Here is a 24139-nt window from a genome sequence, read left to right on the forward strand (position 1 = left end):
CCCCCCCCACAACCGCATCCTAACCCTCCCCAGTGGTGCCTAACACCCCCCTACCTGCAGCCTAAACCTAACTGGGACAACACCCACTTTCTGAATAGCCGTACCTTCGACGCACACAGAAGTTACCCCCTTCCCGGCCGGCGCCCTGCTTGCAGTTCACCCTAGCAAGAACACTACTGTTGTGTTTATTAAAGCCAAAGATGGTATTCTTAAACGGCGATTGAGTTGTACGTACACGTGTCCTCACCTATTCTCAAATCGCTCCAAACAGGCAAGTAAGCCGCGCCACGCATCCCACTACAGTTATGTAACAAATACGTGTCTTAGTTGCATCACTAATGGGATAAAAACACAATGCATGAGTAATCTGGATAATGACACGCTCATTGCATGCAGCAGCTGGCATTGTATGCATGAGCCATTCCATGCCTCACGCCATGCATCATTGTGCTTAAATCTGTGTCTTTATGCCAACTCCATTGAAACAGAAATACTCTTCCTAAGCACCCAACACACTATAAGCGGCTTTGGATGCAGCTATGATGTGGCACAGATGCATCCACTATAGTGGAGACAGTGTATGCATTTTGGATAGAATCGCTATGTCCCTGTGCGCTTTCAGGCTGCTTTGCGGGCAGGGTGACTGCTCACCCTATATCAGGTTCCCAGAGCAATTTTTTATTCAGCCTGTTCTTTTGTTCTCTTTCCTAGGGTTCAAGTCCTATGTTAGGGACCCACCTGATGAGGTCACCTGGCCGTGGTAGGTGGGCCCATACTTTTTGGCCAAAAATTATGCTAAGAACCTCAGTTTTACTCCATGTTAAATTGTACAGTTTATTATATTTGTTCTAATTGCCAATGTTTTTAGTGTTTATAGAGTGTGCACCTGCATTTTATCTTTTTCTGTGTACACAGGTAACTAGTTGCTACGGAATACAAAATAATTTTTCACAATGAAATTGTAACCACATTTTTCAAGTTTAAGAAATTGGACCGGTTACAGATTACCTGTGCATTTGTTCGCAAAGATGTTCTCAGGTGAGCCTTTTGGGACATTTAAAAACAAACAAGAAAACCTATTCTATCCAGGTAAATTATGTGTTACAAAGAAGAACAGCCAAACAAGAGGTGCATTAACCAAAGAAAACTTTATTTTGCCCAAATCTCTCCCGAATGCCACCAATCACAGGGGTACAGTCTGAATCAGAAGAGCACTTACAATGTAACAATTGAAAGAAGCGAGATATAAAGACAATGAAATGTGCTGAGCTTATCTCAAACTCCAGAGGAACAAAAAAAGAAACAATATTGAAGCAGAAACAATGTTTTCATTTTTTTTGCTTTAAGAAAACTATACACTGTTCACATTACCAGTGGTTTCTGAATTATGTGCAACTTTGGACAGTCCATTTGCAAAAATAGCTTTTATACTTTTCTTTTTTTTTTTTATATATCTCTCAATATACTTTATCATCTGAGTACAAAACAAAATATCATTGGAATTTCTCATTATTCACTATTTAGCAAGGAAAAAAAATAGTGGTTATTTAACTTAGTTGTGTGAAGTACTCCAGCATAGATTAAACCAACATTTGCACAATAGAAAGTTTAAGGAAGAGTAAGCCATACGTAACTGCCCGAAGCGAACCTGTAACTATGTTGTGCAAAAAAAAAAAATTTCAATAGTAAATACAGAGATCTAGAGTAATTGTTCTCTACAAACGAGACATTTAAAATATAGAAGCTCATTCTGAGAAAATATATTTTCTAGTATCTTTATTAGAACTACAGAGTTGCCTCTTTTGAGATGGCAGATGTACTCCCGCTAGATCCGCCACCCCTCCGATACTGCCACTTACCGCGGATTATGCTTTGGGTGCCACGAGCCGCGATAACACATGGCATTGGGGACTTATCCACCATCCCATGTGTTTTCATGCGTTCGCGGGTCCGGTTTCGGTCGCTGACCCTAATTGGATACCGCGATAGTGACCATCGGTCATTAATTGCGATATCTGTCCGTTTTCACCCACTTTTCTGCCATGTGTATCAAAAGGTAAAATGATACACTCTCAGCTTCTTGTGGTCTAACCTACAATTGGCTAATAAGGGAGCAAAGATTTTATGTGGAAAATATATTTATAATATCAGAAATATGGGGCATAAAGCCAAAGAATGACAAGCATGAATATGCCGTGACAATGTGTTCAAATCTGATCAGAGTTATTAACACATGTAATCCACTCATTTAATAAAAAGTGCTTCAAACACGTTAGATAAAGGCATTATTAATTGCATGGTGCAAATAGCACAAATGTGGTATAACCCATACCAACCAACCAATTAGATACAAGCTTTGATCAAACTGGAGATTAAAATAGTGAAAGCAAGTGTCTGATTGGCTGTTGAGGGATACAAAGAACAGTATTAGTATTTTAAGCAGACTCTGTTTATTGAGGTCATTGTATTGTACTGGTTTCTACTGTAGGCGTCCGTTATTGTGCAAATTTTGGTTTAGCCTAAAACTATGCTCCGGTAAGTCTTGAAACAAATAGATTATTACTCCACAATAGCTGTAAAGTGGTTCCTTTGCTTACAAACAGTGGAGGTTAAATGCTGTGGGATCCAGTGATGTCACTGGTTCCTAATGAACAGATCATTTTCATTCTCAAGAATATTGGTTCAACACAAAAATGGTCAACTCCAGTGTTCTTAAGGAACGGGTCCACTTAACAGCTGGGTGTCTGCGGCTTACTCTAGTAGACACAAAACACATCAATACTGCCTAACAAGTTCTCCCCAATAATCCTACTGGGCGTTGTAGTCCAACAGCCCCATTGGAAAGCCACAAGTGATCCATACAGACGGTCGGTTTTGGTGGCAGCCATCTGTCAGTGGGCTACATCACAGAATGCAGTAACCGGATATTATAGCATCCTACGATTTATGCTATTTTTACCGTTGACGTGACTGAGCAATTATTCTGGCACTTCTGTACATAGTCCCAAACAGAATCTCAGCATTAATACATGGAAATATTAGTTAGTGTATTAACCCCTCAAGTGCTTAGGATTTATTTAGAAAAGGTATTGCAATTAATTGGTAAAGAAAAAAAAAAAAAGTTACACAATTCTGAATTTTCCAAAGTATTGTGTAAAATTATTTTGTAGACATTTGATGCTCCAGAGGGTAAAAAAAAAAAAAAAGCTAAAATAGGTCTATAGAACAATATAGACATTCTATATTTCCTGCACCCTTTACAACAACAATCATTAAAGTGCTGTGGACATAAGTGGTTGTTTATGTGGAACGGTAATAGCAGTTAGGGAGGCTCGTCTGCCGACCCGGGCTACGGTTCCAGTTTATGTAAAGAAAGAAATAATGAACGATCATAGCAAGTGGTGAAGAAGGTGATACATATGGTGGAGAAAAACTCCTAAAGGGGATTTATTCATTTTCCATGCATACAGACCTTGTAAAAGGTGACTGTACATAGCAACACAGACGGAGTCTGCAATACTTTCCGGCTTGCAGGTGCCGAGAGACAATTTAACAAAATAAACAAAAACAAAAAGCCACGCCCTGAGCACTAGGTGACGTCACAGAAGAAGAAAGTTTCACATTGAAAATCTAGATTAGGAATGAAATGAAACACCAGCCTGCTGGTTCATGAAATAACTCTGCAGTCTTCACCATGCAATAGTGGTTATGGCTGAGCTAGATTCTACGCGGACGGGCTACAGAGGGAGACGGGAGATGTGACCCGCACAGCCGACCCCTCCTGACAACTGTCCCTTGGGTTTCCCATTTAATGGAATGTCTGGAAGAAAGATTCCAGTACAGAAAACGAGTGGCCCCCTCGTTGTCTGACCTGACTTTTCAGGGGCCACGTGTGTAGGCTTCACTATCCAGCGGTGTCACCCCTGGGCTGGTTCCCTAATACATCTTTACAGCCCTGCTGCTTACACGTACTTTCCTGAAGGGTTTACGCAGCTCTGCTGCACTTTGTGACTCCTGCCAGAGGAGTCCTTAAGGGTTAAATACAGACCCGCTGCTTCACATGACCCCTCCCGGAGGGTGTCTACAGACCCGCTGTAATGCATGGCCCCTGCCAGAGGGTGCCTTATTCATTATGAACAGTCCTGCTGTTCTCTACCACCAAGTGTAGGGACCAGCCTCAGTTCTGCACTGACATCTTTCTATTGAATATGGAGAATAACCCAGGAGAAAGTTCCGTAGCTTTACATTATAGGAAACAGGAATGGTACCGTGTAGTAAGGATAAATGAGGAGGGGGGTAAGTGGCTGCCCGGTTGGAGCTAAGGATATTCTTCATTTTATTTTTTACTACTCATCAATGTTTTGTTACTGTGCTGTTTTTTTTCTTTAACTTGCCTAGTAAACAAGTGCTGAAACATTAGTAGGCTTACTGAACATAGTACTAGGTGTATAAATGTGCTGTAACCCATAGCAACGAGTCAGAAGTCTGCTTTCATTTTCTAAACTGCAATAAGAATGACAGCAAGCGTTTGATTGGTTGCTGTCGGTTACAGCATATTTGCACTTATAGCACCATTTTTTCTGATAAGCCCCTATGTGTTGCTTTCTGGGGCTCGTTCCTCAGCCATATATTTGCATGCAGATCTAGTATCCTCAGATCCCAACCTCACATTTCAGATGTGGCATCTTGGGACTGCTCAGCGCCAGATCTGTACAGCGCTGGCATGGCCCAGTGAGCACGCAAAAGGTTTAAAAGGACATGTAACAAAGAAGAAGAATGGTGGCTGCAGTTTTTCTTCCATTTAATGGATTTCAATCACCACAGGCTCAAACACTCCTGCAGAGATTCTGAAAAGACAGAGAACAAGTCATTTACTTAGGATTATGTAATGTCATTCACAGGCAGTGCTATGTACACTGCACAAAACACCTTACATGGGTAATACATTAAACATCTGCTCTACTAGTCTAGGCAGCTCTAAACCAAATATAGCTGTAGCAGGACATGCTGGGACTTACAGTTCCACAACAGCTGCAGGTTGCCTAAGCCTGCTCTGGAATGGACTATGACATGTGATTGGTCCCCTGTGTGTTATCTTGCAGCATGGTGTTAGATAAGGCTATAGTCTAAAATCTTTATATATTGGCTCAATGTGAGATTATTGGATAATATGTCAGACTCGATAACAGGATCAGGTGACACTCCTGGTTTATGGTCTGACAGCTGGGTGTTGTGACGACCAATAAACCAGCCCAGTTGAGCCTTTTAGGTTTGTTGCCTGATAAGCGGTCACTTTTACTATTGGATACATGTCTGGGAAATAGAGGATTCCACAGAATCTAATCAGAGGACCAACGCTTCACATTGGAAGACTTTAAGTGTAAGCACTTCCGCATGCTCAAGGTGTCAGGCAGACATGTTGGTATTAATATTGGAGGGAAGTAATATGAACAGTGTTCCCTCAGGGCATACAGCGCGTGTAATGCAACAAGTGATAGAAACCACACGTGGGTGGGGTGTGTACAGCGTGGCCACTAGAGGTCAGAGCGTCTCAAATAAGTCTCACAACATTTGAATTCCAGTGTACGCCAGGCATCTGTTTACGTTTCACAGGACCCAACCTCTTACTCTAATTACACAGGTATAATGTTACCACTTCGGTAACTTATAAAGACAGGCATTCAGTAACCATTATTACAATGCATAAAGCATTATAATCATACTAACCATGGTAACTTATAACATTTATGATCTACATATAAACATTGTGCAGGGTCGAAACATAATAATGATTGTAGCGATATACAAACACAGTGGAATATTGCACCTGATCAGGGACAAATCCCCATCAAATTGAATCCAATGTTCACGCCATTAAAGCTATGTTTGAGCATTATATTATATAATATATATATAGATATACATTTTTTTTTCCCCAAAGACCGGCACTCCTCTGCTATGTTTGATATCTGCGTCCAGGTGCCATCTAATCCCTTAAGGAATAAATCAAATATGGTTCACAGTAGCGGCACTCAGCGACGACTTCTTTAGGTAATTAAAACATAATCACTCAGGATCATTTCTCTACAGTGATGGTGTTTTAATTTCGTAAAGAAGTCGTTGCTGAGTGCCACTACTGCGAAATATATATATATATTAAAGATATATATATAAAGATATATATATATATATATATATATAAAAGATAAAATAATTTTCAATATGTGTATTGGAGAATAATCTTTGTTTGCCTCTTCAGTGAAAACTTGTTGTTGCAGAATAATGCAGTAAACCTTCATGTCCAACTGCTCCCCCTCCCCCTTGTTACCCTATGAAACTGCTCCCCAACTGGCTGACCCCCAAAGATTTGTGTGTGGCCCGCAGCTTCCATAAAAACGCATTAATGTGGTGTTTGGCCCTTTCCATGGAAACCCTTGGACAGCACTGTCCTGTTATAATCCTTTCATTACTGCCATTACTGTTACCCAGGATACCGTGTTACACTTGATGTTCTGCATAATGTATTCTACAAGTCATGCAGTGGATGAGGTGCAAGGTGTGGCCTATAGCAGTAATGTGCGGAATGGAAGAGAAGCCGTTTACCTGTTAGCCAGCTGGATTCCGCTGAGCGTGGTTGAGCCGTCTCTGCTGACAAACAGCCTCAGGTGACTGTCTGAATATACATCAAGAGAGGGAACAGAGTGTGAGCCAGGGTGACGTCTATAACACCAGATACACAGCTTATAGCGCTTTACCAGAAGAAATATTTCTGTGTGTGTTTTCTAGAAACCCTCTCTGCACAGCCTGGGGACTGTCAGGGGGAGTAAGTGTGGGGGAAACAGAACACTCATTTGTGATCCTAAAGGGAAAAACTAGTCAATGTGCTTATTTACAATTAAATGCACACTCCCTAGTGCAGACACACTGACTGACGCTCACCCTGCGGATTTATACTGTGGCGGCTGTAAGTGGCACCTGTCCCCATACATACCGTGAGGTAGATCACTTATGGACTGAGACAACATTCAGCCTATTGATTCTCTAGGAGCTACACCTCAGTGAGGTCACCAGCTCGGAGTAACTGCATACGCTGCCAGTACCTGGATAATGGTCCTGATCTCAAATACTCAGCTGTGAGGAAGTAATGGGTCCACGTCAGCTTGTCCCTGACCTAATGACGGCTCTGAAACTAAAGGGTGTAAGAGAAGCCTGCGTAGGGACACATACAGCAGAAATCACTGAACGCTGTAATAAAGAGCTATAGGGGCATATTCACTTAGTGTCGGTTCTTTCGTCCATGCAGAAAACTGCATTTTTCGTCTGTTTATAGGTTGAATTTACATTCGACTTATTCAATGCCCATGCCGTTTTTCGACTGGTCGAAATAAATCGGCATGGGCGAAAACCACTTGGATTGGCGAATTCGCTGCCGATCCACATGTTTTGGCGAATTTGCGGGTGTTTTCGTCCCTTTTTTGGGTGCATTGCCGAATCGTCCACAAAATAAACCCGAAAAGGCATGGCAAAAAGTGACTCAAAAATGGGCGAAAACGCCCGCAATTGAATACACTGACGTCAAATTAGTGCTGTTTTTTCGGCTAGCCGAACAAAACGGCACTGAATGAATACCCCCCCTTAGGGAGAAGCCATTATATATTATGACCATTTTCAGGAAGCAGAATAGAGACCAATAAGTTGTCCCTGTTCAGAGATATCTTTAATTAATGGATTAAAGAGCTTTATGCTATTAAACTCTACACAGCTGCTTTCATTGCCAGGCCCAACGACACTTTAGTAATACGCGCACAGAACGGACCTACTTGCGTGCACTACTAGCCACCTCCCTGTCACCGCCTAGGAGCGTCCAGCATTTTTCCACAACATTTATGATACCCTGGGTCTCCATCGCAACAGCACCTCTGTGTGTACGCTTGAGTGACACATTCGCAGTACAAGTTTTTAGGAATTCAACAGCTCAACTACGTGAATATTGGCATTGCGCGCGGCTGTGGATTAGGTCTTAACCGAATGGAGTTATGGTAAATATAAGTAAACTCGTTTTTATAATCAGAGATGGGACATTGCAGAATACAGAGATCCAGTGTTTGAAAGAGGTGTCCAATGTTGTGTAAACTCACAATTAGTCACTAATACTCTTACTGTATATACACATTTCTCATCGCTCTACCTTTGTGGGAGCCCCTAGGTGCATATTCTGTCGTCTGTATAAACAAAAGGCAGAATTACGGACTATTTGTAATGGTTACAATGTGTTCCTGGTCACGTAGACGCTGGAACGGAGGGGGCTCGGAACAGGTTGGCTGGCAGCATGGAATCTAGGTAGGAGCCAGCATTGTACGCTACATTCCTGGAGTGTGCAGACTAGTGTACACTTGTCTATCCCCAGTACATTCTTCTCATTTACCTTCATTGTTAGTGACATCCGTGAAGTCCTGACTCTGCATGATCTTCTCTACAATGTCATCAGCATCTATTCTGGTGTCGTCCACCCAGGTGGGGTGACTCTCCATGGAATCCTTCTTTCTCCTACAGAAGGGAGGAGACATGAGTGAGACGGAACAACTCTCAGCACAACAGAGGTCATCTCCTCATACCCATTGGCTGTTCACCATTCAAATGAAAATAATGGAATATTTGGGGCCAATCATAGTTACTACTTGATGTTCAGGTTCCTATGTTAGGGATGTAGCCAGGATCCCGGCGGTTGCGATCCCGGCGGTCATAATACCGACGCCGGTATCCCGACCGCCAGAATGCCGGTAGCGCTGCCACAGCTATTCCCACTCCTGGGTGTTCACGACACTCATGGAGTGGGAATAGAACCTGTGGCGAGCGTAACAAGCCACCGAGCCCACAGCATGGTGAGCGCAGCAAGCCCGCAAGGGGCTTCGTTGCTTTCGCCCCCCCTGCCGGCATTCTGGTGGTCGGGATACGGGCGTAGGTATTCTGATCCCATACCCAACCCCTATGTTACAGGTCACTTGTGAACAATAACATGTAATACATACGTTATAACAATGTAGTAAATGTAGTAGCTGGCTGAAATCAAAAGCAAACGCATTGTTCGTTAAATATTGACCCATAGGTTCTCAAAGCTAAATAATTATAGGGGGACACCCCCACTGTAATGGTTGTTAACAAAGTGGAAAAACGTTTTAGGGCCAATGACCTAAGTGAACCCTCTTTCAATATATGTTTTATCGGATTGGTGTTGAAACCAGGTTCTGTACCCAAGCAAGATGCTACAGCAGTTTACAACAAAACAGTCATGCCCTGAAAACACCAGCACCTGGTATATAGGACAGCACCCACCAGCATATAGTATACATGACCAGATGTGTTTAGTAGATGATTACACACACTGGGGCTAATTCGCGTTTGTGTGCAATGGGCGATTATCATGCAACGGGGCGATTGTCCTCTGCTGCTACTGCCTTAGCCTCCATGTTCCCCGTATTTGCGTATAGGTTGCTAATGTGTATGCAATTGCGAATGAGTTTGCGATGGCTTTGGTTGACGTCTCTTCACTTGTTAATATTAACAGCTCCGTATTCTAGAGAATCATAATTGCATTTGCGTACAAACATGACTTAGGCCCACTATTAATAGATCCTTAACATTATTCAGAGAGTTAAAGATTTTATTTTTCCATTGAGCATGTAGGGGTTAATAAGGTTATTTAGCACACAAATGGGCAAAACCATGTGCACTGCAGGTGGGGCAGATGTAACATGTGCAGAGAGAGTTAGATTTGGGTGGGTTATGTTGTTTCTGTGCAGGGTTAATACTAACTGCTTAAGTGTTACACTGCAATTTAGATTTCAGTTTGAACACACCCCACCTAAATCTAAAGGGGGGTACTCACAGAGCGATCGCTGCTTAAAATCTAAGCAATCAGACTAGATGGTTTTTGTCCAGTTACTTGCTTTTCTGGTTTGCTAACAAACCTGAATAAGGCCCTACATGCACAGTCATCTGTTAAGTACATGATGAAGAACGCTACACTTAGAAGCCTTCGGACAAAACAATGACCTGCGTAGGGGATTTATCATTCCAGTTTACAGACATGTTCTCACTGTGGGCCAGATTCAGAAATGGGCGCAGATCATGCGTGGTTGCGATTTCTCATGGGATCTCAAGTGTAAAATATGCAAATGAAGCTTGAGCATTCCTCTTGTGCTCTTCCATGCAGACACCGCAAACCCTGCAATGCCCACTTTGGCTATCTGAGCAATGCTCAACTTCCCTGGTGGATCCGATCACTCCACCATTGACTACTCGAGCAGCCTCCGCCCGGTGCACTGCCTCCCCTGTAACTTTCTCAAAATATGGCCGCTGTGGCGCTTCAAAAGAGATCACAGCCGCATGCAGAAACACTCCCATGACACTTCCTCTTTTTGCGATCACTGCAGGTCACCTCCCAATCTCTACCCTGGAACGTCAATGGATTGCAGACGACGTATCAAGTCATAGCGATCCCATATGCAAATGCATTCACCATCGCACAAATTGTCCGCGTATTCGCTGTAAAGGCTGCCTAGACTTTTCGTACATGCGCAGAAGCGGAAAAAAATCACTCAACTGTGCAAAGATCGGTGCCATGTCCATCTCTGAAGCAGGAGCTGTCACCTACACACCACCACCACACTGGCAGCTGCTCCATCAATTCACAAGAGACTAGCAACGTTATTGAGGCATTCAGTCTGTGCCTCATGTCTCGCTGGTAACGATACTTCCTAGGCTACAATCTGTTGGATGTTTCAGCCCACAAAATGGTATCTTTCATGGTGTGGGCCTCAATGACTAAGCATGCCACAAACTGCTTGCACCGATTCATCTGGAGGGTATACTCAGCGCTCACACTCACTCTCCTCTCTCAGGGGATACCTCTGTCATCTAGAACTGCATCTAAAGCGTGCAGAGTTGCTGGACAATCTGTCGTATAAAAAAATCACTTTAGTTCCACCTCTTCATTACGTTCATCTTTTATATTAGATTTCTAAAATACTACTAATTAATTCCTGTTATCTTGAGAGTGAGAGGACGGTCTATATTATGTGGCATCTGTAAGCTAAGTTTTTTTTTACAATGCTCCCAGTTCTTCAATAAAGGCGCATCTATGAAGTGCATCAGGGAGGCGCGAAATGGGACCCCTTAAAAAGAGAAGAGAACAAATCTCTGTCAGCTCTGAAATGGGATAAAATTCTAGCCTTCTTGCAGAGTGGAAATGGATGTGCACCACAGCCCCTAAAAATGGGACTTCGCCAGCGCCCCTTAATGTCATTTCAATAATCTCACTTCGCTTCACCTGCCCCGGAAAATTTGCAAGGAACTCCCTTCACTCAGCCTAACTCGTTCCCTGTGCACACTTATATCGTATGGAAAAGGAGCTGGTCTGGATAACATGAGGGTGTACTGGATTGCAAGGAGAAGGAAACTACATTTTATTACGATTTGTTGTACAGTGAGCCCTGCAATACGGGCAGAACAGCCATAAAAATCAGAGCAGGAATCTGTGCCCTGAGCCAGAGTAACAATAAAATCCACTGATGGAAGCCAAGTGGGAAAATCACGAGATTTCTATGTGTCAGAGGAGCTATCTCTGGAATCCAGAGGGACCCTGAGCCAAGGTTCCAGGCTGACTCAGTCCCAGCTGAGTCACATCACATATTCCATACTGAAACTAGGGAAGACACTCGCAGCCCTGTCACTAAGTTGACATTTCAAAGACAAAAGGTTTTTTATGTATCTTCTGGTTTCCAAACTATTAATTGAGAACATCTGTGAAGAACTTGGACTTAAAATGGACAAAGATAAAAGAAACACGCCAGACAAACAGCTGTCAGCTAACTTCCAGAGGATCAGTCTCATAAACGGTGTCTCATATGGGCCTTCTGTTTCTACACAGTCTTACCTGGACTGTCTGTCTAGGTGGAGGGGCTGTCTGATTGGCCTTGGGGGCTTCTCTGGTTTGGTTTCCTTTTCTCCTTCAGGTCCGTCCCCTATGATACTGATCCCCCCGGAGGCGCTGCTGCTTGTTGAAGTGTTGCGTCTGTGAGTCAGGTCTGACATACTAGAACAGCGGGAGTGTTCCGAGCTGTGCCCTGCTTGCAAAAAGATAAAAAATAAAGTCAAAGAGGGAACAAGGTGCGAGGGAGCCAGAGAGGTCCACGAAGACTCAAGGTGCCCACTCAAGCAGCTCGTTGTTACGTCATCATGTTTCATGTGATGCTACCGTCACAAAATACCGTAATCAACAGAACAGATGTAATTATTCAGGAATATGATCATTCAAATCTGTTCATCCCAATCCATTTGCATTGTTATGTGTGTGCGTAGGGAGCCTGCTCGCTAGATAAAGTCTATCGGCCTTAGATCATCATGTGTGTGGCAATGAAAAGGTCCTTTGTGCAAAGATCTTTTCATTACAATCCACATAATTGTGGCATGTGTGTGGGCACCTTCATAGATCGTGATGAGAAAATCTGGAGATGGGCAGACAATAAAAATGGCATAAAGAGCACACGATTGAGTCGCTGCCTCGGCTACTTTAAGGGGGGAATTGAACTCAGCAGGAAGCTTGCAATGTCGGCAGAACCTTATATGGCCGACATGGGCACAGGCCAAGCATTGTGGTGATGCTTGGCAACGCGTCCCTTAGAAATGAATTACTCCTGTAAGTTTCATTCATATACTTTACAGCAACTGCTGTAGAACTACAGTATAATGCTAACATCCATCATTACTAACAGGGCTGTTTATTGGGCAGAGTTAGCGGCTAGGAATATGTAACAGACTTTTAGAAAAATATGGCAGGATGTAATCAGCAAGCTCTCACTATAATATTCAAAGAAAAGAACTCTATAGTAAGAACGTAGGGGGCTATTCAATTGTTGGTGAGAGTGTTTTAACGAATTAGTGTCTATCTGAGCTATTCAATTATTGCTCTGATCAGACGCCCATTAGCCGCTGCAGTCACATCTCAGCTCGCACCTCCGGAGGCTTTGTGCTGAGATGTGTGAAAAGTCGGCTGTTTGGGCGACCAAACAAGACTTTTTCCCGTCGCACCCGTTAGTTTACACGGGTGTTGCCACTTTAGGCGACTAAACCCTGTCTACATGGGTGCGACAAGCGTGATAATTAAAGGGCGCCCAAAACAATTGAATAGCAACAATAGGCATCCTTTAATTATCGAGTTAAGACGACCAATTGAATAGCCCCCACAGTATTTATGTTTGTTACTACAAAGAGCCACCACTACATATATGTACGGTATTATGAGGCACTGTGGTTAGTGACAGGGAGATGGGTTACCGGATGCTTTGGACTGCTGGCTGGCTTGGCTGGAGTTCCGCGAATGGCCTGAATGAGACGTCTCTTCAGGGCTTGAAAGATTTTGATCATTTTCTTCGAAGACCCCTGGAATATTGAGGGAAAATAAAAGGCTTAGACGAGGTTGGGGGAGTACAGGCAAGTATTAAGAAGAACACAGCTGTTGAGTCTGGCCTCTATCCCACAGTCTGTTCCCATGAGAAAAAAAGCAGAAAGCAGGACATTCCTTGCCGTCTGTAAAAGCTTACCTCCTAACCCGTGCTGGTGACTTCACCTAACGACGGTGGCCAGAATACGGAATTATACACGTGTATTAATAGAAGGCCGCTTCAAAAATCACTTGCTAAACAAGTTCATTACATGAGGTAATCCTCTTTTCTAGGTGTGTTTGCTTTTGCTAATTCAGCCAGCGCTTTCATAATAAGTTACGTAACGAATGATTATGTTTCTGGTACAACCACCACCAATTCTGGAGGATCCCGGTGTACCTTAATTAACCATCTGGGGAAAAAGTCAGCCACTGGCCATTGTGCCCTCGTACCTGAACTGAGTAACGCCTGCCGACTCCTGTTCTGGCGCATCGTGCCGCTGGCAGAGCGCACTGTTCCCTCACCCTTACAGGTCATGTGCAGAGAGGAGTCCTGTCCTGGGGTAGAGACTGTTTTGGCAGTTGACGGAGGCCTAAAAGAGACACGATAATGCAATATGCTTATACAGAATTGGTAATAACCAAAATCAATTCTAGCAAAATAACTTCAGAATTCCATTAGATATCAGTGGTTTGAACCACTGGATGAGACAATTATTTATGTTAATATCAGTCTTGGTTTCGATACCTAACAACTTACCTTTTGAAGCACGGATCTCCGGAAAGTAGAGACATCCCAATGGTGACCTGTCACAGAAAGGTGCATCATTAATAAGGGCAATACTGTGTTAGGAGTATACACCATGAAAGTGATGTCAGGCAGGTGAAAAGGGCTATTTCATTAGTACACGAGGGTTAAAAAAAAAAGAAGAAAAGAAGCAAGATGGAGATGGTCAAGACAAAAAAATGCTACTAAAACAGACGTAGATACAGATAGCGTTAGTGGATGAGAAGTTTAGGGAACAAAATGTCCTCTTAATTCACTAGGGTGTAGTGTCATTACTAAGGCCTGAACACAAAGTGCCTGATACCTGAATGACATCATTAGTACCTAATGAAGTCAAAGGCTGGACTTTGGTTCAGTCAAAGTAATGCCTGAAAAAAGATGACCAAAATGAGCCAAAAAAAAATGGCTGCCTGTACTCCATACCAGTGTTTTGTCTGATTACTAGTGAATATACAGGCTAGAGGCTGGGTCAGCTCATGGCAGGTGCACTTTAATGAGGACCTATCATGTCAGAGGACGTTTTATATAATGCCACGTCTCTTCTTCCGCCCTGAAGAGAACAGGAAACCTCTGAGCTATATTCAAATGCTGAAGGTCACCTGCAGATAAGGACTGATATCGCTGCAGCTTCCTATCCTGTCACAGCTCCCCGCCTCACATGCGCAGAGGAGCTGTACGGGAGAGTCACCCAGTACGGATAACAATTTGTTTCTGCAGCTGACATATTTAGAGAGTATGGCCAGAGAGAGCACTGGGAGAAACTGGGGGTAAGATGAGGTGACAAATGAAAAACATGGGGAACATGCCCGTGAACCAGAATATTGTGAGCAGACGAATGCTACCTTTAGGATAGAGTTATCCTGCCTGGTGTGTCGCGTATCATATCCTTCCAGAAGGCAGCAGCGAACAATGGATCCAGAACCCGCAAACTCGGCCAGGTTCAAGTCAGCAAAGCCCAGCTGTAAAATAATAAGACTGATTGGAGATCCGGAAACCAAACCTATGGCGGCAGGACAGCTCAGAGAGAATGACAGCATTAAGAGCATCTGGATGGGTCAGAAGGGATATCTCCGCCCATAGAATTATGGCAGTTGTAGTTCTACATTTTTTTTATTGTGCTCTCACAACGACCACATGGGTCTTCTTTAGTAGTCTGTAAGTTGCAGACAAGGGTGCGATTCAAGCAAAACAGCCAGAATGGTTTGAACTTTCTGCTTTAAAAATACAGGCAAACTGTCTGGAATCGGGACTGCATCTCCCAAGCTATTAAATCAGGGCCATGGACTGTTTGGAACAGCAAAGGTCAGCAGCTACCCTGCTTTGCTGACTTATTGTTATGTAAAGGCTGCAAGTACTCTGCGGCTACACCCATCCTATCAGGGAGGCGTCTGGAAGGACTAGTACTACTTATTTAACTCTGTATCACCAAGTGCCACCAGAAATCATTCTACCCTGATGTTTGTGACTGCCATCCGCTCTGCTACTTTCCCACTGCTCCCAATCTGCGTCACAAAGTGCTGCTGGCAGGGGGTCCCTACCTCACACCAATATGGCAGGAAACTCAGAGGAAGAGGCTCGGAATGGAAGGATGCTCAGCCTGGAGCGTCCTCTCGCTGCGCTTCCTTCTCACAGTGCTGACCAGGCTATTCTCCCCACGCACTCCTGCTCCTGTCAGCAAGAGGACTACGTAATAGTAACCTGAGTGAGGCCCCAGCCTTCTGTCACGTGTTACCCTATAGGAATCTGCGGAGGAATTGTTCCTGGTTATTATACTCCAACAATACTAATCCCAAAACTGTGACTCCCTATCTTGGGCATTGTACGGTGAGGCAGTGACATTCATAGGCTGTTACACATAGTATATAGAGCCTTAGGAATCCTATCGCAGCTATATACGGGCCAGGCATTTATAGGTTTAATCCCGCATCGGTCAGGATGGCCTGAAATCCCATTTGCTTGCCTGGCAGAGCTATCTGTGCGCTGTGAGTGTGACAGGGAGGTGTTGTGCTGGGGATTAGGTGACAGTAGTGATGGATTTATGTCTGCCTTCTTACCTTTGAATACGTTTTTCCACCCTTTAATTCCTGTAACAGGAAAAGGACAGATCATCATTTCCACCATGGAACCATCAAACAAACATCATTAACAGTTTGTGATAAAAGGATCATATATTCAGCTGTTTATGTACATGGCAAGGCCCACAAGGCATCACATCGCGCCATGTAAATGGTTAAACTAAATCTAGTTTTTTGTATACTGCAACCCACATCCTCACGCTAAGCCTACAATGCACACGCAGAGCATGTTATACAGTTTCTCCCACACACACAGCTCATTACATCACAGTGAGCCCCTCGCCTGTAGCACGAATAGAAACACACAGAGCCCCTCATCTGTAGCACGCATAGAATCACACCGAGCCCCTCGTCTGTAGCACACATAGAATCACACCGAGCCCCTCGTCTGTAGCACGCATAGAATCACACCGAGCCCCTCGTCTGTAGCACACATAGAATAACACCGAGCCCCTCGTCTGTAGCACACATAGAATCACACCGAGCCCCTCGTCTGTAGCACGCATAGAATCACACCGAGCCCCTCGCCTGTAGCAAGCATAGAAACACACTGAGCCCCTCGTCTGTAGCACGCATAGAATCACACCGAGCCCCTCGTCTGTAGCACACATAGAATCACACTGAGCCCCTCGTCTGTAGCACGCATAGAAACACACCGAGCCCCTCGCCTGTAGCACGCATAGAAACACACTGAGCCACTTGTCTGTAGCACACATAGAATCACACCGAGCCCCTCATCTGTAGCACACATAGAATCACACTGAGCCCTTCATCTATAGCACACATAGAATCACACCGAGCCCCTCGTCTGTAGCACGCATAGAAACACACTGAGCCCCTTGTCTGTAGCACGCATAGAATCACACTGAGCCCCTCGTCTGTAGCACGCATAGAAACACACTGAGCCCCTTGTCTGTAGCACGCATAGAATCACACTGAGCCCCTCGTCTGTAGCACGCATAGAAACACACTGAGCCCCTCGTCTGTAGCACGCATAGAAACACACCGAGCCCCTCGCCTGTAGCACGCATAGAAACACACTGAGCCACTTGTCTGTAGCACACATAGAAACACACTGAGCCCCTCGTCTGTAGCACGCATAGAAACACACCGAGCCCCTCGCCTGTAGCACGCATAGAAACACACTGAGCCACTTGTCTGTAGCACGCATAGAAACACACTGAGCCCCTCGTCTGTAGCACGCATAGAAACACACCGAGCCCCTCGCCTGTAGCACGCATAGAAACACACTGAGCCACTTGTCTGTAGCACGCATAGAATCACACTGAGCCCCTCGTCTGTAGCACGCATAGAATCACACCGAGCACCTCGCCTGGAGCACAATATGGAACACACTGAGCCCCTTGTCTGTAGCACGCATAGAATCACACCGAGCCCGTCTGTAGCGCGCATAGAATCACACCGAGCCCCTCGTCTGTAGCACGCATAGAAACACACAGAGCCCCTCGTCTGTAGCACGCATAGAAACACACTGAGCCCCTCGTCTGTAGCACGCATAGAAACACACTGAGCCCCTCGTCTGTAGCACGCATAGAAACACACTGAGCCCCTCGTCTGTAGCACGCACAGAAACACACTGAGCCCCTTGTCTGTAGCACGCATAGAATCACACCGAGCCCCTCATCTGTAGCACGCATAGAATCACACCGAGCCCCTCGTCTGTAGCACGCATAGAAACACACTGAGCCACTCGTCTGTAGCGCGCATAGAATCACACCGAGCCCCTCGTCTGTAGCACACATAGAATCACACTGAGCCCTTCATCTGTAGCACACATAGAATCACACCGAGCCCCTCGTCTGTAGCAAGCATAGAAACACACTGAGCCCCTCGTCTGTAGCACGCATAGAAACACACTGAGCCCCTCGTCTGTAGCACGCATAGAAACACACTGAGCCCCTCGTCTGTAGCACGCATAGAAACACACTGAGCCCCTCATCTGTAGCACGCATAGAATCACACCGAGCACCTCGCCTGGAGCACAATATGGAACACACTGAGCCCCTTGTCTGTAGCACGCATAGAATCACACCGAGCCCCTCGTCTGTAGCGCGCATAGAATCACACTGAGCCCCTCGTCTGTAGCACGCATAGAAACACACAGAGCCCCTCGCCTGGAGCACAATATGGAACACACTGAGCCCCTTGACTGGAGCATGATATGAATCACACTGAGCCCCTCACCTGTAGCACGCACAGAAACACACTAAGCCCCTTGCCTGTAGCACGAATAGAAACACACAGAGCCCCTCGCCTGTAGCACGCATAGAAACACACAGAGCCCCTCACCTGTAGCACGCATAGAAACACACAGAGCCCCTCGCCTGTAGCACACATCACATTGAGCCCCTCGTCTGTAGCACGCATAGAAACACACTGAGCCCCTCGCCTGTAGCACGCATAGAAACACACTGAGCCCCTCGTCTGTAGCACGCATAGAAACACACCGAGTCCCTCCTCTGTAGCACGCATAGAAACACACTGAGCCCCTCGCCTGTAGCACGAATAGAAACACACAGAACCCCTCGTCTGTAGCACACATCACATTGAGCCCCTCGTCTGTAGCACGCATAGAAACACACTGAGCCCCTCGCCTGTAGCACGCATAGAAACACACTGAGCCCCTCGTCTGTAGCACGCATAGAAACACACTGAGCCCCTCGTCTGTAGCACGCATAGAAACACACTGAGCCCCTCGCCTGTAGCACGAATAGAAACACACAGAACCCCTCGTCTGTAGCACGCATAGAATCACACCGAGCCCCTCGCCTGTAGCACACATCACACTGAGCCCCTCATCTGTAGCACGCATAGAAACACACTGAGCCCTTCGTCTGTAGCACACATCACACTGAGCCCCTCGTCTGTAGCACGCATAGAATCACACCGAGCCCCTCGTCTGTAGCACGCATAGAAACACACAGAGCCCCTCGCCTGTAGCACGAATAGAAACACACAGAGCCCCTTGCCTGTAGCACGCATAGAAACACACAGAGCCCCTCGCCTGTAGCACGAATAGAAACACACAGAGCCCCTTGCCTGTAGCACGCATAGAAACACACAGAGCCCCTCGGCTGTAGCACACATTACATTGAGCCCCTCGCCTGTAGCACGCATAGAATCACACCGAGCCCCTCGTCTGTAGCACACATAGAAACACACAGAGCCCCTCGGCTGTAGCACACATCACATTGAGCCCCTCGCCTGTAGCACGCATAGAATCACACCGAGCCCCTCGTCTGTAGCACGCATAGAATCACACCGAGCCCCTCGTCTGTAGCACACATAGAAACACACTGAGCCCCTCGTCTGTAGCACGCATAGAATCACACCGAGCCCCTCGTCTGTAGCACGCATAGAATCACATCGGGCCCCTCGTCTGTAGCACGCATAGAAACACACTGAGCCCCTCGTCTGTAGCACGCATAGAAACACACAGAGCCCCTCGTCTGTAGCACGCATAGAATCACACCGAGCCCCTCGTCTGTAGCACACATAGAATCACACCGAGCCCCTCGTCTGTAGCACGCATAGAATCACACAGAGCCCCTCGTCTGTAGCACACATAGAATCTCACCGAGCCCCTCGTCTGTAGTACGCATAGAAACACACAGAGCCCCTCGTCTGTAGCACGCATAGAAACACAGAGCCCCTCGTTTGTAGCACGCATACAAACACACTGAGCCCCTAGTCTGTAGCACGCATAGAAATACACCGAGCCCCTCCTCTGTAGCACGCATAGAAACACACTGAGCCCCTCGTCTGTAGCACGCATAGAAACAACCTGAGCCCCTCGTCTGTAGCACGCATACAAAAACACACTGAGCCCCTCGCCTGTAGCACACATCACACTGAGCCCCTCGTCTGTAGCACGCATCACACTGAGCCCCTCGTCTGTAGCACGCATCACACTGAGCCCCTCGTCTGTAGCACGCATCACACTGAGCCCCTCGTCTGTAGCACGCATCACACTGAGCCCCTCGTCTGTAGCACGCATACAAACACACAGAGCCCCTCGTCTGTAGCACACATCAGCCTGAGCCCTTCATCTATAATGCGTGCACACACTAACCTCATTGTCTGTAGTGCACACACAAACACACACACGAGGCCCTTCTAAAGTGCACACACAGAGCCCCTCGACTACAGTGCGCAAATCACATTGAGCCCTAGATCGATAATAATATATGCACACACTGAGCCCTTGTCTATAGTGTGCACATCACACTGACCCTCTCAAGCCTCTCGTCTATAATGCACACACACCGAACCTCTAGCCTACAGTACACAAATCACACCCAGCCCCTTGTAAATAGTGCACAGATATGCAACTAGCCCCTCGTCTATAGTGCACACACACACAAACCACAATGAGCCCCTAGCCTATACTACACACAAACACACACACCACAATGATCCCCCCACCTATAATACAAACACACCACAATGAGCCCCTCAATCTATAGTGCACACTCCCCACAATGAGCCACCAGTGTATAGTGCACATCACCACAATAGGCCCAGTCTATAGTGCACATCACCACAATAGGCCCAGTCTATAGTGCACATACACCACAATAAGCCCCCATCTAGAGTGCACACACTCCACAATAAGCCCCCCATCTAGAGTGCACACACGCCACAATGGTGTGTGGTCTATAATAATGGTGGTCTAGAGTGCCCATACACCACACTGAGCCGCCATCTATAGTACACACACACACCACTATGCTCCCCCCATCTCCAGTACACACACACACATACACACACACACACACACACACACACACACACACACACACACACACACAATGAGCCCCCATCTATACTGCACATACAATTATCCCCTATCGCTAGTACACACACACACACACACACACACACACACACACACACACACACACCACAATGATCTCCCTACATATAGTATACACACACACAAATGAGCAGTGCACACACAATGAGCCCCAATCTATACTGCACACACACACACACACACACACCACAATGATCCCCCCCCCAACGATAGTACACACTCCCCACAATGAGCCCCCATCTATAGTGCGCACACCATGATGATCCCCCATCTGAAGTACACACTCCCCACAATGAGCCCCCAATCTTCATGTTTTACTGAACATCTATAAAAACTATAAAGTGAACATTAGGTATATTTCTGGATTTTAGTCACATGTACATCTTCATTATGTTAGAAACTTTGGTAATACAGGTAGTATTGCCTCACGGGTAATGGGTAGTGCTTCATTTTATGATTTTCTGCAGAACATTATAATTACCTGTTTTATTGCATAAACACTAGCACAAATGTCATGTTGTGCATTGTCTTCAAATTGCAGGTATTCTAAAGCACAATTATCGCTGACACACAGTGGAGGAAGCCCCTTTGTAGGCTTAACCAATATTCATGAGAGTGCAGTGCATCAATTCGCCTCAGGAAGGTCAATGGTTCCCAGTGAATGGATAATCTGCATATTCCAGCACACAAAATGGCTGCCTACACCATGGACAGGTGACAGGCCCACATTCCGTGAAGCCCCACAGGCTTGCTGTCAAAGTAGCATCTATGCGAATGATATCATTCTGCCTATCCAACAGTATAATGGATCACTGCACAATTACCTAGCCTCCGCATCACACTAAATCCTTGGCCCGCACGCTCAGATTATACAGTTTAGCAGTCATAATGGCCTCTTCATGCGAACGCCACACAATGTGTCACTGTTGTCATCTGCTTACCTTCCGGACGGAGACTCTGCAGATACAGGGATCCAGCACGCCAGTGGTAGGGTTGGCACTCATTTTACAGACAAAGGTCAGCTTCTTCTTCCAGCGGACGCAGTTTTCCTGCACTTCCTCCCTGTGTTAGGAAACACAAGGTGAGAGCCTTAGCCAAGTACATTTATCAGACTACACTGTATGACAAAGCCCACAGACACACACATTATATATAATATATATTTATTATTATTATTTATTTTTTTCTTCACCAAGTCCTATTATTCACTGACAAGTCCCATAACAGTTGCAATGCATACTGTGAGTTGTAGTCCAGAAGCAACCACAGGTTTTCTGGCCCTAGGTTATAACATCACGTTTATCCGGTTCTCATTTCTGTGAAAGGATGCAGATAAAACCACAACCGTTTCACAGCATCCTGTGGAGGCCATTCTTCATCCAAGACCTGAATACCTCAAGCAGTTATTATTATTACTACAGGTTGAGTATCCCATATCCAAATATTCCGAAATACGGAATATTCCGAAATACGGACTTTTTTGAGTGAGATAGTGAAACCTTTGTTTTTTGATGACTCAATGTACACAAACTTTGTTTAATACACAAAGTTATTAAAAATATTGTATTAAATGACCTTCAGGCTGTGTTTATAAGGTGTATATGAAACATAAATGAATTGTGTGAATGTACACACACTTTGTTTAATGTACAAAGTTATAAAAAATATTGGCTAAAATGACCTTCAGGCTGTGTGTATAAGGTGTATTTGTAACATAAATGCATTCTGTGCTTAGATTTCGGTCCCATCACCATGATATCTCACTATGGTATGCAATTATTCCAAAATACGGAAAAATCCCATATCCAAAATACCTCTGGTCCCAAGCATTTTGGATAAGGGAGACTCAACCTGTATTATTATTATTACCGGCATGCCAGAAAAGGGACATTAAAGTGGATCTATCAAAAATATTTTTGGATATATCTTATTAATTGCAATGCTCGCCCTTTATCCTCCCTCTATCAGCTCATCATATGTACAAACCTGACTTTAAAAAAAATTATTACATTCCCTTACAGATAAATCCTCTCTATAACACCACCTTTGCTCTATAACTGATTTCATACCACGTTATAAACCAACATTATAATCCTCATAAAATGACGTTATAATCCTAGAGAATTACCTTTACCAATCAGTAAGTAGCAAACTGCTGGGTTGCCTAGCTTTAAAATTACTGTCATTTGTACACCAATTTACTGACAACCACCATGTGTTACTGACATACTGTTTATGCAGCGTAAAAATCTCAGACACAGACAGACATGTGTTGTTTAATACTACTAACAGGGTGTCACATTATACAGATGACTTTTTTACTTAAAAGAAAAAAAAAATCAAAGTTCTTTTTCCTACTGGCTGTATGCCCCATACACACGGGGCGATTTTTGCCTATTTTCAAAGCGATCTGTCTAGATTGCTTAAAAATTAAGCACGGATCGCTCCGTGTGTACACCCCATAGTGATGCGCGGTCTCGCGCGTCGCCATCGCCCGCTCAGATCTTTAGCGCATGCAGGCAAGATCCAGTTAGATCGGCTAGCATCCTAGTTAGCACACATAGGGGGTCATTCCCAGTTGATCGCTAGCTGCCGTTGTTCGCTGCGCAGCGATCATTTAAAAAACCGGCAAAACTGCGCATGCGTATGCACCGCAATGCGCACGCGCGTCGTACGGGTACAAACAGCATCGTTGCTGTGCAATGCTTCTAGCGACGATTCCATTCGCACAGCCGATCGCAAGGAGATTGACAGGAAGAGGGCGTTTATGGGTGTCAACTGACCGTTTTCTGGGAGAATTAGGAAAAACGCAGGCGTGACCAGGCGTTTGCAGGGTGGGTATCCGACGTCAATTCCGGGACCTCCGTCGCTAGTATAATCGCACAGGATAAGTAACTACAGGGCTGGTCTTGTTTTGCACAAAATGTTTTTGTACCGCTTGGCTGCACATGCGTTCGCACGCTTGCAAAGCGAAAATGCACTTCCCCATGGGGGGCGAC

At 45.2% G+C, this 24139-nt stretch overlaps 1 protein-coding gene across 3 annotated transcripts in view; it reads right to left on the minus strand.

The window, feature by feature from the left end:
* Positions 1 to 1129: 1129 nt before the first annotated feature.
* EEIG1 (estrogen-induced osteoclastogenesis regulator 1) overlaps positions 1130 to 24139 on the minus strand; it is a 124100-nt gene continuing 101090 nt past the window's right edge. For 2 of the 3 annotated variants that reach the window (XM_063936664.1, XM_063936665.1), the window contains exons 3-12: positions 22082 to 22202; positions 16283 to 16312; positions 15071 to 15187; positions 14202 to 14248; positions 13895 to 14034; positions 13336 to 13440; positions 11936 to 12128; positions 8426 to 8547; positions 6604 to 6673; positions 1130 to 4847 (exon numbers count right to left, since the gene is read on the minus strand). In XM_063936664.1, the coding sequence (XP_063792734.1) occupies positions 4802 to 4847; positions 6604 to 6673; positions 8426 to 8547; positions 11936 to 12128; positions 13336 to 13440; positions 13895 to 14034; positions 14202 to 14248; positions 15071 to 15187; positions 16283 to 16312; positions 22082 to 22202 (991 nt within the window). In that variant the 3' untranslated portion in view covers positions 1130 to 4801. The remainder of the gene's footprint in view (positions 4848 to 6603; positions 6674 to 8425; positions 8548 to 11935; positions 12129 to 13335; positions 13441 to 13894; positions 14035 to 14201; positions 14249 to 15070; positions 15188 to 16282; positions 16313 to 22081; positions 22203 to 24139) is intronic. The other variant, XM_063936666.1, reaches the window with a different exon arrangement.

The sequence above is a fragment of the Pseudophryne corroboree genome, chromosome 8 (assembly GCF_028390025.1).
Source record: "Pseudophryne corroboree isolate aPseCor3 chromosome 8, aPseCor3.hap2, whole genome shotgun sequence".
NCBI lineage: Eukaryota > Metazoa > Chordata > Amphibia > Anura > Myobatrachidae > Pseudophryne > Pseudophryne corroboree.